At 39.4% G+C, this 14,593-nt stretch overlaps 1 protein-coding gene across 2 annotated transcripts in view; it reads left to right on the top strand.

Moving 5' to 3' along the window:
- LOC139993227 (uncharacterized) overlaps positions 1-13,761 on the top strand; it is a 37,099-nt gene extending 23,338 nt beyond the window's left edge. For both annotated transcript variants that reach the window (XM_072014747.1, XM_072014748.1), the window contains 2 exons: positions 11,489-11,659; positions 12,826-13,761. In XM_072014747.1, coding sequence (XP_071870848.1) covers positions 11,489-11,659; positions 12,826-13,295 — 641 coding nt within the window. In that variant the 3' untranslated portion in view covers positions 13,296-13,761. The remainder of the gene's footprint in view (positions 1-11,488; positions 11,660-12,825) is intronic.
- Positions 13,762-14,593: the final 832 nt, after the last annotated feature.

Raw genomic sequence — 14,593 nt, 5'->3', positions numbered from 1 at the left:
CCGAAACATCGGAGCAAAAACTCTCGAAAATCTTGGATATAAAAAGACGGCTAGGCTTGTTGCAATAATAAGCGCTTAGTCGACTGAAGAAACGGAAAACTGCACTTCCGACCACGTTCATCTCGCGTTTTACCATTAACAGTCATTTATTTGGAACAGTTTCTTTCATCGTGAGATAAAAAGCATCGAGACTGTTCCAGGATTATCTCATTGAATCGAGTGTTTCGATTGTTTTTTGAGGAATTCTTGGTGCATCGCGTCCTAGGAGGAAATTGCAAATTTTCACACGCTGCACTTTTACAACTGTTATTTGTTTTGATATCGAGTTTTTTTAAGTACAGAAGTTTGAGCGCTCGAGAAGTTTTACAGAGATTATAAGAGACATTACTTTTAAAATACACCCTGGAATTTATGACTACATATATATTTTTTCAGGCATTCGATACTAATTATATATTTGGACAATAAAATTGAGCAATTGGCAGGAGATTGAGTTGGATAGTTTGATTTTCATATTTCACGCGTTGCTTTCTAAATATTAGATAATATTAAACAGGAAAAAAAGATAATCCACATAATAATATACCAATTTTCCTCAGTTTCTGTTCAGCTTTCCAACTTTGCTCGCAAGAAACCACTTTCAGATTTTTCATTAATCGATGTTGCAGTAATCGATGTTCCAACAGTTAATAATCCTATTGTATATTTATTTTGATAAATTTAAAAATAACAAAACATTAGAAACAGAGGAGTGTCAGTGCTTAAAAAGGGAAGAGCTTTTGTATCCTACAGTAAGAGATCAGATACGCTCGCACGAAGCAGAAGCTTCTATTTAATAATGAGTTCCTCGCCTCATTCTCCATTCGTCTCGCGCTCCTCCCCGTTACTTGGCCAAACCGTAAATGATGTTGGCTTCTGCAAAAGGATTTAAAGGTCCCACCACGTTTCTCGTAATGTCCCGCCGTTCGCAGAAATCCTCACAACGAATTACCATACTATTTCTCAACCGGTCGCAGCTGTCTGGTATTCATTCTTGATTCTAATCACGACCTTGCCATCAAGTTTTTGATTCTGATCATTTTAAATAAAATGAAACTATAAAGCTTCGTGTTATTTAAAAAATTTATGATTTTATTACGCGAAAACATAGCTAAGGAAATTGTTTCGGTATAATTTTAACAAGATGATTCCTTTCTTCTTCTTGATGCTCTTGTTAGATCTCGTTGAAATCCAACCGCTTTTGTGACTAAGTCTCCGCTCTAAGACCACCCACGACACTTTCAAGACCGACTTTACATAGTCGACGCGATTTCGAAGCCCGGAAATTCCAGGGATGCTAATGTCGCCATTAATCTCGGTGACTTGCCCGACTCTCATGCAAAAATCTTAATCTCGCAGAGTCATCGCTAACAAACTCATATTTACGTTTATTAACTTACAATAAAGCTTAGCAAGCGTATAAAATGGAGAAATGGTTAGTTGTAAATTCAACCAATTACGTTACGGAAGGTTCTATAATATGGGATATACTGTACTATCTGTGTAGAATAACTTTCAAGATTTTGTTTCAAATAATATTATATTAAATTATAAAATTCTTAAGTTTATTAAATAGATTTGCGGTACATATATACAGTACAATGTCTAGTATACTTTGTATTCAGACGATTAAATAATTATTCGTTTATTTTATAAATATGGAAAAGTACACAATATCCTGTATTTTGTAGGCATAAAACAAAGTTTTTCAAGTATCACGTTACTCAAACATACAATTTTGTTTTATATTTCTCTTTCCACGAAGCTTTTCAACCAGGATTTAAATGAAATTAATTTGTTATCATATCTGCAATAATTGGAAAAATATAACACGACGTTACGAAAAAAGCAAAGAGACGTACGTATAGAGAGGATTGAAAAGTGAAACGAATTTGAAGGAAAGAGGAAAGGAAAGAAAAGCACGAGAAGAACCACCGAGATGGTGAACGGAAGTACCGGTAAGGTAGACGAATTAGGATCGAAAGGAAGCCCATACTGGCCAGCTTCTTTTTCGTTACACAAAATTCCTGTACTCGTAACATCTCAGGTACATTGGCTGGATCGTGTCCGGAGAGAGAAGGAGAGCAAGCAGTGGAGAAAAAAAAATAGGAGAAGGAGAAGACTAAGCAAGGCAAGAATAAGTTGAGGGAGAAGAAGAGGAAGAAGAGGTGGAGGCAGTTACGTGATCCACGCTCGAGAGGGCACGGATCTTCGTCCCGATCTCGAGAGATCCTCTCATTTTACCTGCAGACGATTTTGGTCGTCTATCAGTTCTCCGTCTTTTCTTCGTTTTTCCTCTCTTTCGTTAGATGTCGAACAATACGGGGCCAAATTGAATTACGCCGGCGGGCGTGAACTGTAACATCAGGGTGAGGATTCTTTAACGCGATCGAACCATACAGTCTTCGCCGCAAGGAACCTCCTGGCCATGAATTTTATTCATTTTCTTCGATACACAAGTATGTATGTACTTACATTGAGAGCAAAATCCATTAAGCCACGCTTTTTCTGAACAACAGTTTATATAGCATTAATTCATTCCAATAAAGCGTATCATAAAGCGGCGAACGCGGGTCAATTCTGACTTGTGCAGTTTATTGCGTTTTAGATTACTATACACGTTACTTAACGTATTAGCTCCACATCTTTAGCTCCTACGTCACTTACTGCACGTTACTTTTTCTTAAATATTTCTAAGGATTTTATAGTACGCTCTTTCGATTCATACTAAAAGATCTGTATGATTCCATTGTCAATCGTATTTCTTTTCAGATTATTCAGCGTTGGCTTAGTCCACTTTTCAATCTCAATGTCTCATATATAAGGTGATCTATTTGAAGTTTTGCATGCAATTATCTCCTGAACTACTCGTTATTCCAGCAAGTTTTTCAAGCAACACTTAATGTCTTGCGCGAAGAACATCCTATAACAGTCAGAAATTTCATCTATGTGGTCGTACCTCTCAGATTTCAACGTATCCTTTGTATCTTTAAATGAATCTATCTGTTATCATTTAGCCGATTCTACGATGAATTCATCGCCTGTAACATGTTCGATGTCTCGAACAAAAACATTAATCCTGATATAATAATAATTATCTCTGCAAAGAACGAAATAGCGTAGAAACAAGTTCAGCGAACTGTCGATCGGAAATCCAGCACGGGTGTCGATTGATTTTGAAGAAAGTTGGAAAACAGTTTTCTAAGAGCGTCGTTGGTTCGTGAAAAAGTGTATTGGAAGACAGACGATGTGAAGAGCTCGCCACGACAAATGGTAACTAAGTCAAGTATCGGAGATGTCCAGAGGAGTCTTTACCTCGACTTGCTTTTTTCCAGTCGAACCTTAATTGAACGCCAATCAACTGTCCGATCGACCCGTGATCAATTGATTACCACCGATCGACGACGCTTTCGTTGAAATCTCGCGATCTCGCGTTTCCTTCGTAGCTTGCAGCAACATAAAAGGTAGATACTTTCTTGTTCCTTAAGGTAAATCTGTTTATTTTGAGCAAAAATGTATATCTGATGGAGATTTGGAAGGCTCCTTTCGGTTCTTCATTCGGCCAAATTGAATGGTGGCTCGAACTCGCAAAGTATTCTGCTTGCACGCGAACATCTTCTTTGAAATACTTCAAGGTAATTGACGACTGTTATATTTTTGTGTCCTACAGGTCTTTGATATTATGTCGAACTAAAAATAATCATGATTATTCAGAGTGTCTCAGGGTTTAACAATCAAATTATATGGTTCCATAGTCAAAGAGGATATGTTATACACGGTAATTCACACAAACATTTGAACGCTTATTGTAAGAGATTCTCAACAATATATTACGTGTCTTGTATGAAACTTTTGAAAATTTTATTTACTTTGTCGCAAGAGTAAAATACATAAAAGTTTCAAAACATTTTGTAAAACATTAATACGTATATAGCATACTTAGCTGAGTGAAACATATACTTGGTGTTAGTAACGACACCAATGAATATTATGGATTATTAATGAAATGAATCATTGTTCAAATACTTTGACGACCTCTGTCAAACTTTCACAAGATTTTCAATTATTATCAAATATCGATGCAATCATAATAGTCGCGTTTCACCGTAATGCGAAGGAAATTTCAGAAAGTTCTACTTTCTTACTTCGCGCTCGCAAAAGTGTTAGCATATATAATACATATACCCATAAAACACTTTGAGAAAACAAGACGTAAATTACTTTATTTGTGCGTTTAACATGCAACTATAACGCGAGAAATAAAGCATCGACTCAAAGACCCAAAGAGGATGAGAAGAAGAAGAAGCTAGGAAATTCGCGTGTCTACCGATGATAATCGGTCGAAATGGAGTACGGGGCCCGTGAATTTCCGGGCACACCGGTGATGGGGCCTCTCCATTCATGCTCTTCATTCACCCTCGAAATTACGCGGCGCGTGTGGAAGAGGCTCGAATGAAAGTTGCGAAAGGCGTCTCCTGAAAGGCGACGGGACAAAGGGGAAAAACAGAAGGAGCGGCTGCGGAACGAAGAAAAAAGAGAAAAGGTGGAACAGAGTCCCGAGATCTTTTTCTCCGCAGTCGAACGCGCCGGAGACCCCTTGTGCCGCTATTGTTCGTTTTCAGGAGCAAATTGCGGCGATGCGTGCGTGCAAAACTCGCCTCTTCTGCGGCCGACGCCCTGTTAAACAGATTTTCTTCTTTCAGAACGATTCGAGGAGATGAATGGAGAGATGAATGGAAAATAACGAAGAACGGAGAGTACAGCGCGAAAACGCAAGCAGGATGAACGAAATTAGCAGTGGATGGGCATTGAAACCGTCGTCGAAAGCCGCCTACTTTTGAGAGATTGACGAACCGTGGATGGTCCTTCTGCAAATTACCGGCAACTTCGCCATTCGTCTCGCGTTTCTTCCAGATTCGTTGTTATTTTCTCACGTTTCGTGTGTTGCAACTTCAATCGTCGTACATCGTGTGAGAATAATACCGAATATTGTTGTATCAATCGTGGATTCGTTATCCTTTTTTGCGCACACTTTCGGATTTCTACGCGTTTGTACGATATTTAGAGATACAACGATACGCATCTAGAACACAGTAATACTCTTCGATTATAATAATACTTTTCGATTTTTGATCTTTTTCCATTTTCTAAAAATTCTCTCTTTAAGTCAACAATCTTCACGTGGTAAAACGAGGACTCTTCTTACACGTCATCTAAGACTGATCGATCAGTATCCTTTTTATCAGCTTTCTTTTCTATTGTATCCAAAGATTGAATCTAATCTCGCGTCGCACAAGTTGATCGATGCGAGTCACTAATTTGACACGGTTTTCGATACTTCACTTTTAAGCAACATTTGGAACGAACAGCATGAATTTCGTAAAATAAGTCGTTTTTACGTGGTAAATCTGGAAAAAAGTTATTGAGGTACATCGCATCATACAGGACACACGTACCATATACTACATCGATCTCTAATTCTAAATTTGAAATTCTTGATTCTTTTTTACAATAGATCGTGACATAAGAGTATAGGCTGCATACATCGGTCTGTAGTTCCGATTCCAAGTTATAAGGTCAGAAGATTAGGAGAGGAATGGAAAGAATGATTTTCCTCGTAGATTATTGAGTTAGCAAGGACGTCAAATAGCGATCGTGCTGGTAGTCGGTTGCTCGCGATCCCGAAGTCATCGAGGGGAAACACTATCCTCGGGACAGGATACTCGGTGTATAAGAAGAAATCGCTGATGGTAAGCGATACGCAAGGCAACAAGAGTTTCCTGGCCGCTCGTATGCGTAAGACTTCTCTCTCTCCTCTATAGACGTTATGCAGGGTTTACCAGTGTACACGCGGCCTCTTGATATGTGTCATACACGTACGGTTAGCGTGTGTCGACATTCGTGTCGAGCAGGAATATCGAGACGACGCAATATCGACTTACGTTACACGACCAAACGAGCATCTATCTCGGTGGGAAACGAAGCCCCACGGCTTCGTCTGTTCGACGTTGTTCGTAACGTTCATTCTCTTTTCGATTCCGAAACTCTCTTTTCACAACGTGTCCACGGACTAAAGAATTCCAAGTTCTGACAAGGCAGCATTTATTTCCACTTCCAAGTTCTGCTATGAAAATATTCTCTGTTCGAACCCACACCTTCTCTTCTACGCTGACTAAAAACTCCCAGACTCTAGCAAGTTCGTACGTAATTTAAAAGTCCGCTTTCAAAATGTTCCATGTTCTAAATACGTTCGAAGCTTAAGTATTTTCAGGCTAAGACGTGGACGTTCATACTTCTGCACTTTGGTACTAGAGAGTTCGCTTGGTTGAAATTCTTGGCGCAGGTCAAAGGTTAGGGTGCACAAAGCAGCAGCCTAAAACGTGTCAAGGACAATTTCCTTGGATATTTTGTCTCCTGTCTCTGGTATTCTAGACTTTGAAACTCCAAAAGTGTCCCAACTTCTCTGGGAAGGTAAGGTAGAGTTATCCGAATTAAAAAGGAGAAATTATATAAGAATTAACAAAACAACGGACGATATAATTTTAGCAGCTTTTCAATCATAATCTCGTAGTGTCACTCCCTATAGAATCCTATTTTGCGACAGGCTTCAACGATGCTAGAGAAATTCAAATTTTCGATGGTCGCTGTAAAAGCTATCTTAAGACCTAACGTACCATTAGTCTAAAAACGGTTCAAACGTTGGAGATTAGGCGACTAAAATAACCCTTACTATATCCTACTCTATGCAGCTCGTTAGTTACCAACAATGGAAACGATCCAAAGTATCTGCTATCGTGTTGCCACTTTCTTTGCGGAATAGATGATCGGCAGACCACTCGATCGTTGAAAGAAGAAGAAGAAGATGATGAAGCCGATCGAAGGAACGGGCTAGCGGTAGCATGAAGCTCGGTGTGGGGTGGAGAGTTAGGTGGGAGAGAAACCGAGAAACGACGAAATGACGGCGGTCGATGGACGGTTCGTTAAGTAGATGGCTGGTCGAGAGACTAAGCACCAAAACCACCTCACTGTGGTTTCACACCCGCAGAGCTACGGACAGAGATCCAGGGAAGGAGGAAGAGAGACACGAAGAGAAGGAAGTAGTAAACAACTCGGAGTTCCTTTGGTCAGGACTCGTGCGTTCCTTTGGTCAGGATCAACGCCGATGTTACACCTTATGATTTCTTCAAAGAGTCGTCTGCTTGTCGATCGAGCGCGGTGACCAACCCTGTAACGACACCGAGATCACCGATAAATGGAAATGGTCTATGGGAAAGTTCGATCCGCAAAGTTGTCCTCACTCAACATTGCAAATCTCTGGTGTCTGCGGTTGAAACGATGAAACTATGAAATCCCGAGTGTCGAGAATAACACGATTTCATCTCATACCAGTGATCTCTCTCCGCTTCTTAATCTATCATTCGTTGATCTACTTGATCTTGGAGAGGATGTTTCGGTGTACGACTGTATTTTTAGAAACAATGCAAAGCTCAGGGACAGGCGCGTATAGAGAATGATGTTTCCAATGAAATGAATATTTCATTCGATGTTATGCTTGTAGAAGTTTCGAGACAACTTTGTTCTTTGTTCCTCTGATTTATGGAAACCTTCTCTTTGACGATTAATTTTATCTGCCAAGGTGGTTCAGTGTATGACTCAATTCTTGCAGGAGACCGATAATATTGTAAATAAAAATGAATACAAAACGATTGAATATCGCAGTTGATGTCTTTCTTGATCGAATCTCGAGACAAGTTCGATCTCCTTTTCTTTTTTCTGTAATTCATAGAAACTTTCCCTTTAACGATTAATCTCAGGTACCGTGGTTCAGTGTGTAAATAAAATTTTTTCAAGAGATCGACAATGTGTGAATAAGGATGAGTGGAAAATGATCAAATATCCACCTGATACAAATATCAATATCTTCCTTGGTCGGATCTCAAGGCAAGTTCGATCTCCTCTTTTTCATGATTCATAGAACTAGCCTGTTCCCTGAAGAGGCTCGAAATGGACTATTATCCAACAGATGGTCGACCCATGCTGGTGTGCTTTGTTTTGTTACCGTTGTTCCGGTAATTGCGGCAAATACACGGCCATTTTCGGTAATCACCCGCACGCCCCCATCCCCACGGTGCGCGGTCCCTTTTGAGAATTCCGAAACGACCTCGACCTTCTCTGGTCGGTAGGCGTAACGACAGTTTTGCTAGCGGATCTTCCACCCGCGACCTCGACCTGATCTTACGGCGTGGCGGTTCGAACGCCTTCCTCGAGAATCAAAGCGTAGCTGACAAGGAAATTCTTCGGAAAGGAAGTAGCTTAGCTTCCGAGACTTTTATAATATTTCATCGAGCTCGTGTTTATCGCAATCCAGTAGAACGTTTTTTCTTTATTGGAATAAGATTTTAGTCGATTCGCGATTACAATAGAACTCTGTTTGCGTAAAAGCCGTTTATCTGATCTTCATTTTTTTAGTTGCGAATTGTCCCACGACAATGTCGCAGAAATTGAATTTTATCGCAATTGTTAAAGTTAAGAATTTGCGAATTTATATAGTTCATATAATTCATTGACTGTGAGAATATTTGAGAACACTGAGACGTTCGGCTCCACTACGAAAATTCGCAAATTCCAGCGTGTTAATTCTAACATGTCCCAGGCGTTTCAAAATTCGTCATATAAGTCGTATAATTTATAGACTGACAATATTCGAGTGCCGAAGCGATCAGCTCAAAAACGTGAGATTCGCTTAATCCTTCACGGAAGCCATAAACGTCGAGACTTCTCGATAAACGACACTCTAATGCAACAAAGTAAAATACAGGAAACGTTTTAAAGAGGCTGCTGCCATTGAGTTCAGCCTCGACAGGTTAAATAATTTGACTTGGAAGACTCGCGGAGTGTAAAGGCCTGTCCGTAGGTTTACGAGGGAATTAGCAACCGTTAATTACAAAACCGCCGTCTGTTTCTTGCGCGGCCAGCAGCCCCTCATAATCCAACACGGGATTACGAAGCGTGCAGTTCAAGTCAATGGCGAAACCCGTGATTTATCGCCTATTAAAATCGACGGTTTTCTAATCAATTCTCTCGGCGACTTCCCCGCCTTGACCCGAAAGGTTCTCCTGCTTTCCATTCGCACTGTAAAATATAAGTTTCTCGCTTATTGTCGACCGAGTAAAACGGATCTATCGATTTGTCGCGGGAAATCGGAGTCGAATCTCTGTAAAATTCGACTTTATTCTGCAGCTACGCGATCTGCTCGGCCGAATCAGCCGTTTTCACTCAAATAGGAAAATCTTGTGGTATATCTGGTAGAGTGGAATACCTAATTTCGTAAGAATCGTATATTTTTTTTTTTACGTTTAGGTAAAACATAGTTTGCCAAGCTGACTGAACTGGTGAAATCTGACTCGAAGATCTTTCCTCGTATTTACGATAATGCATAATAGGCGTAACTTCGTCGTATTTTCATATTTATTGGAAATCAGGTATAGTGGAAATTAACTATTTTCCGTTAGTTGTAAATTTCCTTAACATCTACTTTGACATATTTCTAACACTATAGTTGAATGGATATGTATGTATTTATATGCTCAATCTAAATTCTAATTTGCAATTTGTGACTTGTGAAATTTCGCTAATAATATTAATCCAATTGTAGGAAATGACTCTGTGAACAAAACGCAGAAGGTTTCGAAAATTTTTGACAATAAAGAATCGCGGGTTTTCGAAATTACTTCCTCGTAATAGTTGTTCTTGGAAGTGGCTGGGCGACGAACGCGCCCTTGAGAAAGCGTGTTTTGTCATCGGGCCGACGACTATCCGCCGAGAATCATCAATGCCCGGGCTTTCCACCGAGTCTTCCCGCTAGTGAACGACTCTCATATTGTAGTCATCACGTATGCACCTTTGCAAACGTGAGACAAACTTGTGAACACAAGTTCCTTGAACTCTTTGATTAACTTCCTAAACGTTTCCTCGTATCGTACGCGATACAATAACGTTTTATAATCTTTTCCTTCTTTTTTTTTTTTTTTTTAATAAAATAGAACGACCAATAGAAATGATCGAATCATTGAATAAATACTCGAAGGCCAACAGGAAGCAGACTATAATGTTACAGATGTCGAATGAAAGCTGAAACGGCCAATTGAGAGGAAGAATAAAAAAATGGGGGGAGTGAAATATTGTGTGTCGACGTTGGTTCTTTTCGTGAAACTTTATTCTCGATCTCTGGCGAATACGTATTTCATAATCACAAGTCAGTTGCGTTCAGCTTCGACGGAATAATGGCGAGTAATAGTTTTGCCGAATCATCGTTGACTCAGCGTACGATATTTTCCTCTCTGTATTTCCGTAACTTTTACCGGTTGCTCGTCTCGTCATTACCGCGGAGGTAGGTACTTGGAAATTCATTGCACGTCCGACGGAAGTCGCGAACTCTGCGATAAATATTTCAAGAGATGATAATTAATATCGGATAATTACTTGGTATAAATGACGTAGACCTTGTGATTCTTACGCTGGACCTGCGAAAAGTCACGTACTTTTTAAATGTCCGATTAATATGGATAGATTTCGGATGGTTTTGCATTTTTTGAGAAATTTAAATTGCAAAAACGAAGATAATATGGAAAGAAGTGTATCTACGTAAAATATCCAGAGTATGGAGTGTTAAATCATAAATCGAGTAGCCAAGTTCATGAGTAATGCACTTGTCTTTTGTATATTATATGAAAATGAAAAATTGTCTGTAATTAATCAGCAATCAGCGGTGTTTCCTTTTTGAATTTTATAAAATTTCGATAGTAATAACCTCGATTGTTTTTCACAATTCAGTTCAACAGCAAATATATTTTAGATATTTGATATACTATTGCCTGTTATTATATGTATACTATGCATTTCTGCATTTTTAAATGTATTAAAATCGCAAGGCTGGTTATAATATTTAATGAACGAAATGAGTGCCTGTCTCTGCTTCCCAGAGTTCCAATTCTTTAATTGCATTCATGAAAATATGAATTTGTATAAACATCCATGACCAATTAACGTGTACTTGTAGCAATCATTTAGACTTCCGGCATACTTCGACTCTGTGAGTCATTTCAATTAATCTGACGGAGTTACTCACTCAGAACACCGTTACCATTTTACAAACAGTGCGTAGAATCGAGTCAATCGCCTATGAGTCTTCTCCTTGGAATCCCGTCTTGTGAGTTAAAAGTATCCAACTTTTGTACTCATTGTCGGTATACTAAGAAATATCGTTGATACACTGCGAATTATTATGCGTTTATGGGAAATCTAAAGGTACAAACATATAAATGAAAATATAATAGATATAACAAATTTACTCTTCCAATTATTCTCATAACGATACGAATTCGCATAAATAATCACAGTATGATTATTAAAGAATTTTTCTAACGGATTGTAATGATTTTTGTTGCAGATACAAGTACGGCTGCTGCAGAGTGGACTTACCCATCTGCAGCATCTTCTTATCCAGCTCCACCGGTAAGCAGTGGTGGCTCGTTTTCGCCGATTCCTGGAGGAGCGTTTTCGTATCCAGGGGAAGCGCTTTCTCATCATCCGACGACGGAGCCGGTACCATTACCCACTGGTTAGTATATTTCTCAATCCTTTCACTATATAGCACGAAATCAAGCCATCAGATATAGCGATTTTATAGTAATTTGAAATTTTATTTAAAATCGTAGATAAAGGAATAATTGTTCTTCAAATTGTTCGTTCTGAACATTTTCATTACTTTATTACACTGTAAAAGGATTAAATACAAAACAGCGATTTGCATTCATATCTAAAGGAAAATTCTGATATGTAGCCATCCCTACGCTGTTGTGACGCAGATTTTCCAAGAAGGCGTTCTTCCTCTTCTGTGTGACGTAACCACTTGTTAACACCAGTAAAATATACGTCGCTCATAATTGTTATTACAGCGAAATTGCTGACACCTGTTTGATCGCTTCAAACAGATCACTTTTAATCTCTTAACAAACACTTCCAGTTCTAGATATACGTATACCTTCACATCTGCTCATTAATACAAAGACACTCAGGTACAGGAAAACTAGATAAACCTGAAAAACCATAAGGAAATTATTAAACCTCCATATTTGAAACCTTAGATTGATATGAGTAAAGAACTCACATATTCAACATCGTAAGGAAAATCTCATCAATTATACTTGCATAAGGAATATTCATATTAATACGTTTTTGATAATATCTGCATTGCCTCTTCAACTATACTTCCTATTATACATATTTCATTTTCTATTTATTATACTCTATATGTTACATCATACATACTATGCACACACTAGCTACTAAGTCAGACTTAGATTTCATGCTATTTAATTCAACGAGGGTCGCGTTAGAAAATTGTAGAAATACCAATATGTATGGTTATTAATCCATTATTTTCCTCTAAAATTGTTGCAAATAGCATTCGCAATTGTCCTCTGGATCCGTTTATCTTGTATCTTTATCTCGTACAATATAAAATTCTAACCAACTAATTATTTCTCTAACGATCTGAATTAATTAACACGTTCAATTCGAAACCACCGGTTGTTCTGATTTACGAGCAGAGATGTCTATGCTTTTTTCTCGAAATATCTGAAATATCCTCTGTATAAAAACCACTCGACTAACTTACTCGTTTCAACCACGCTTCAACCTCAGCCATAGCCTCCATGTATCCATTCCCTCAGCAGAAATTTACATATCTAACAACAACTGCACAGTCTGTCTCAAATCTTGCAGTTCTTCCGTCAGACAGTCAACAGGACACGTACACGCCGAACTGTGTCTCCATGTATCCAAGTCACGGAACCTCGTCGACCTCGTTGCCATTGGTACCCAGTAAGACCAGCGATCCAGACATCTTCGCGGGCGGTGGGACAGGCAGCGGAAGTCCAGGTTACCACTACGGTTCCTGGACCTCTGGACCAGCCACGCCGGTCCCGGTCGCCTCACACAATTACAATCCAAACTACCAAGGCTACTATAATAATCCAAGCCAAAATTACATCAGTCCAGCGCCAATGGTTCTTTATCCACAGTTGTACAGCACGGTGAACCAGAACCAGATTCATCTACATCTGCATGGTGATTTGAGCGAGGAACAGGTCACAATCGCCGGCAGCAATCTGACGATCAGCAGTAACAGGCTGGAGATCGGAGTTATGGGCGAAGAGAACGAGCAAAGGAACGATGTATGGAGACCTTATTGAAAAGATTTGTAAACGAGTCTGTGACTTTAAATGTTATATATGTGATATCGATGAAACGATAATGTTTGCAATAGGGAGTTGAGAGAAGGGTCGAGCGAAGGTGTTAGGAACTTGGTGGTGTCCTCTGCGATTAATAGTGGTAGTGCTCGAGGAAATGGCCGATTTTTCGCGGTCACACGAAGTGTGATTGGTATCGACGGTGACTGAGAACTGGAACACGAATGTGTAGATACGCTGTCGTCGTGAGAAAGTCTCGAGGTGTTAGGAAAGGATCTCGACTCTAAGAGCGTCTCTAACTCGATCGTTTAGAAAAAGCATCGCTGGAGGAGCGCGTAGAGGGATCAGGGCTCGATACGCGGCTGTAAATTGAGCCAGCGCGTACGTGTATCCGCAAAGTGGGAAGATAGTCATGTAACATTGTAAATACAGATATTTTCCATGAAATAAAATCTTGCCTGAACAGGTTCCTGCATGCCCCCGTTCACTAGATCCATCACGAGGAAGCTTCGTATACGTAGGAACGAATATAGACATAGCATTAGTAAAGAGTTATCGAGAACATCGACGATTTTTCGTTCGTTGTTTCTTGTTCCTGTCGTTAGCAGGAAAAATGTAACAAAGGTAGGATGATCTTCTTCGCAATTCGAGTAGAAAAATCTTGATACGGTATGGAAACACACATCTGCCCACAGAGGTATGTGGTTCTCCCTTTTTTCAGACGGCACAGAGGCCACGGGTAATCCTTTTTACGAGCGTGCTGCAAGCTCTATTTAATATTTAAAGCATACTGGAAATGACGAACGAATGGATAGTTGCGGTCTACGTCACTGTTCCATCCTCTCTCCCTTTATTTCCAGCCCACCCTGTTTTCCACTCTTTTTTCCATCGGTTTTACGAGCCGACTAAAAAACGTTATTCCTCGTTTGTACGATTTTCTACGAAGTAAAACAGAATATTTCGGCTTTGAATGTTCCTTGAGTTGAATTGTATATCTTCCTCGTGTAAGATGAAAATTAAGATTTAGCGATAAGATTTCTTTAAAATTAATTTCAACGAATCGAGTGGATGATTGTGGTAAAAAGTCGAGTTTCGAATCGATAATGCAAGTTTTTAGAAATTCTAAAACGGAGTCGTATTGTGCAATAATTGGAAGGATTAGAAAGTTACTTAAGCGTCGAGTTCCAAGCGAAATTGCTGCCTGAATGAAGAATTAATGGATTATCCAACGATTCTGCTGCCAAGCTACGCGTAGAGAACAAATAGGATGTTTTCCTGATTGCAATCAGTGGATAATGACC

This window comes from Bombus fervidus, chromosome 12, assembly GCF_041682495.2.
Source record: "Bombus fervidus isolate BK054 chromosome 12, iyBomFerv1, whole genome shotgun sequence".
Taxonomy (NCBI): domain Eukaryota; kingdom Metazoa; phylum Arthropoda; class Insecta; order Hymenoptera; family Apidae; genus Bombus; species Bombus fervidus.
Note: the sequence above shows the minus strand (reverse complement) of the source record. Positions and strands in the feature narration are given on the sequence as shown.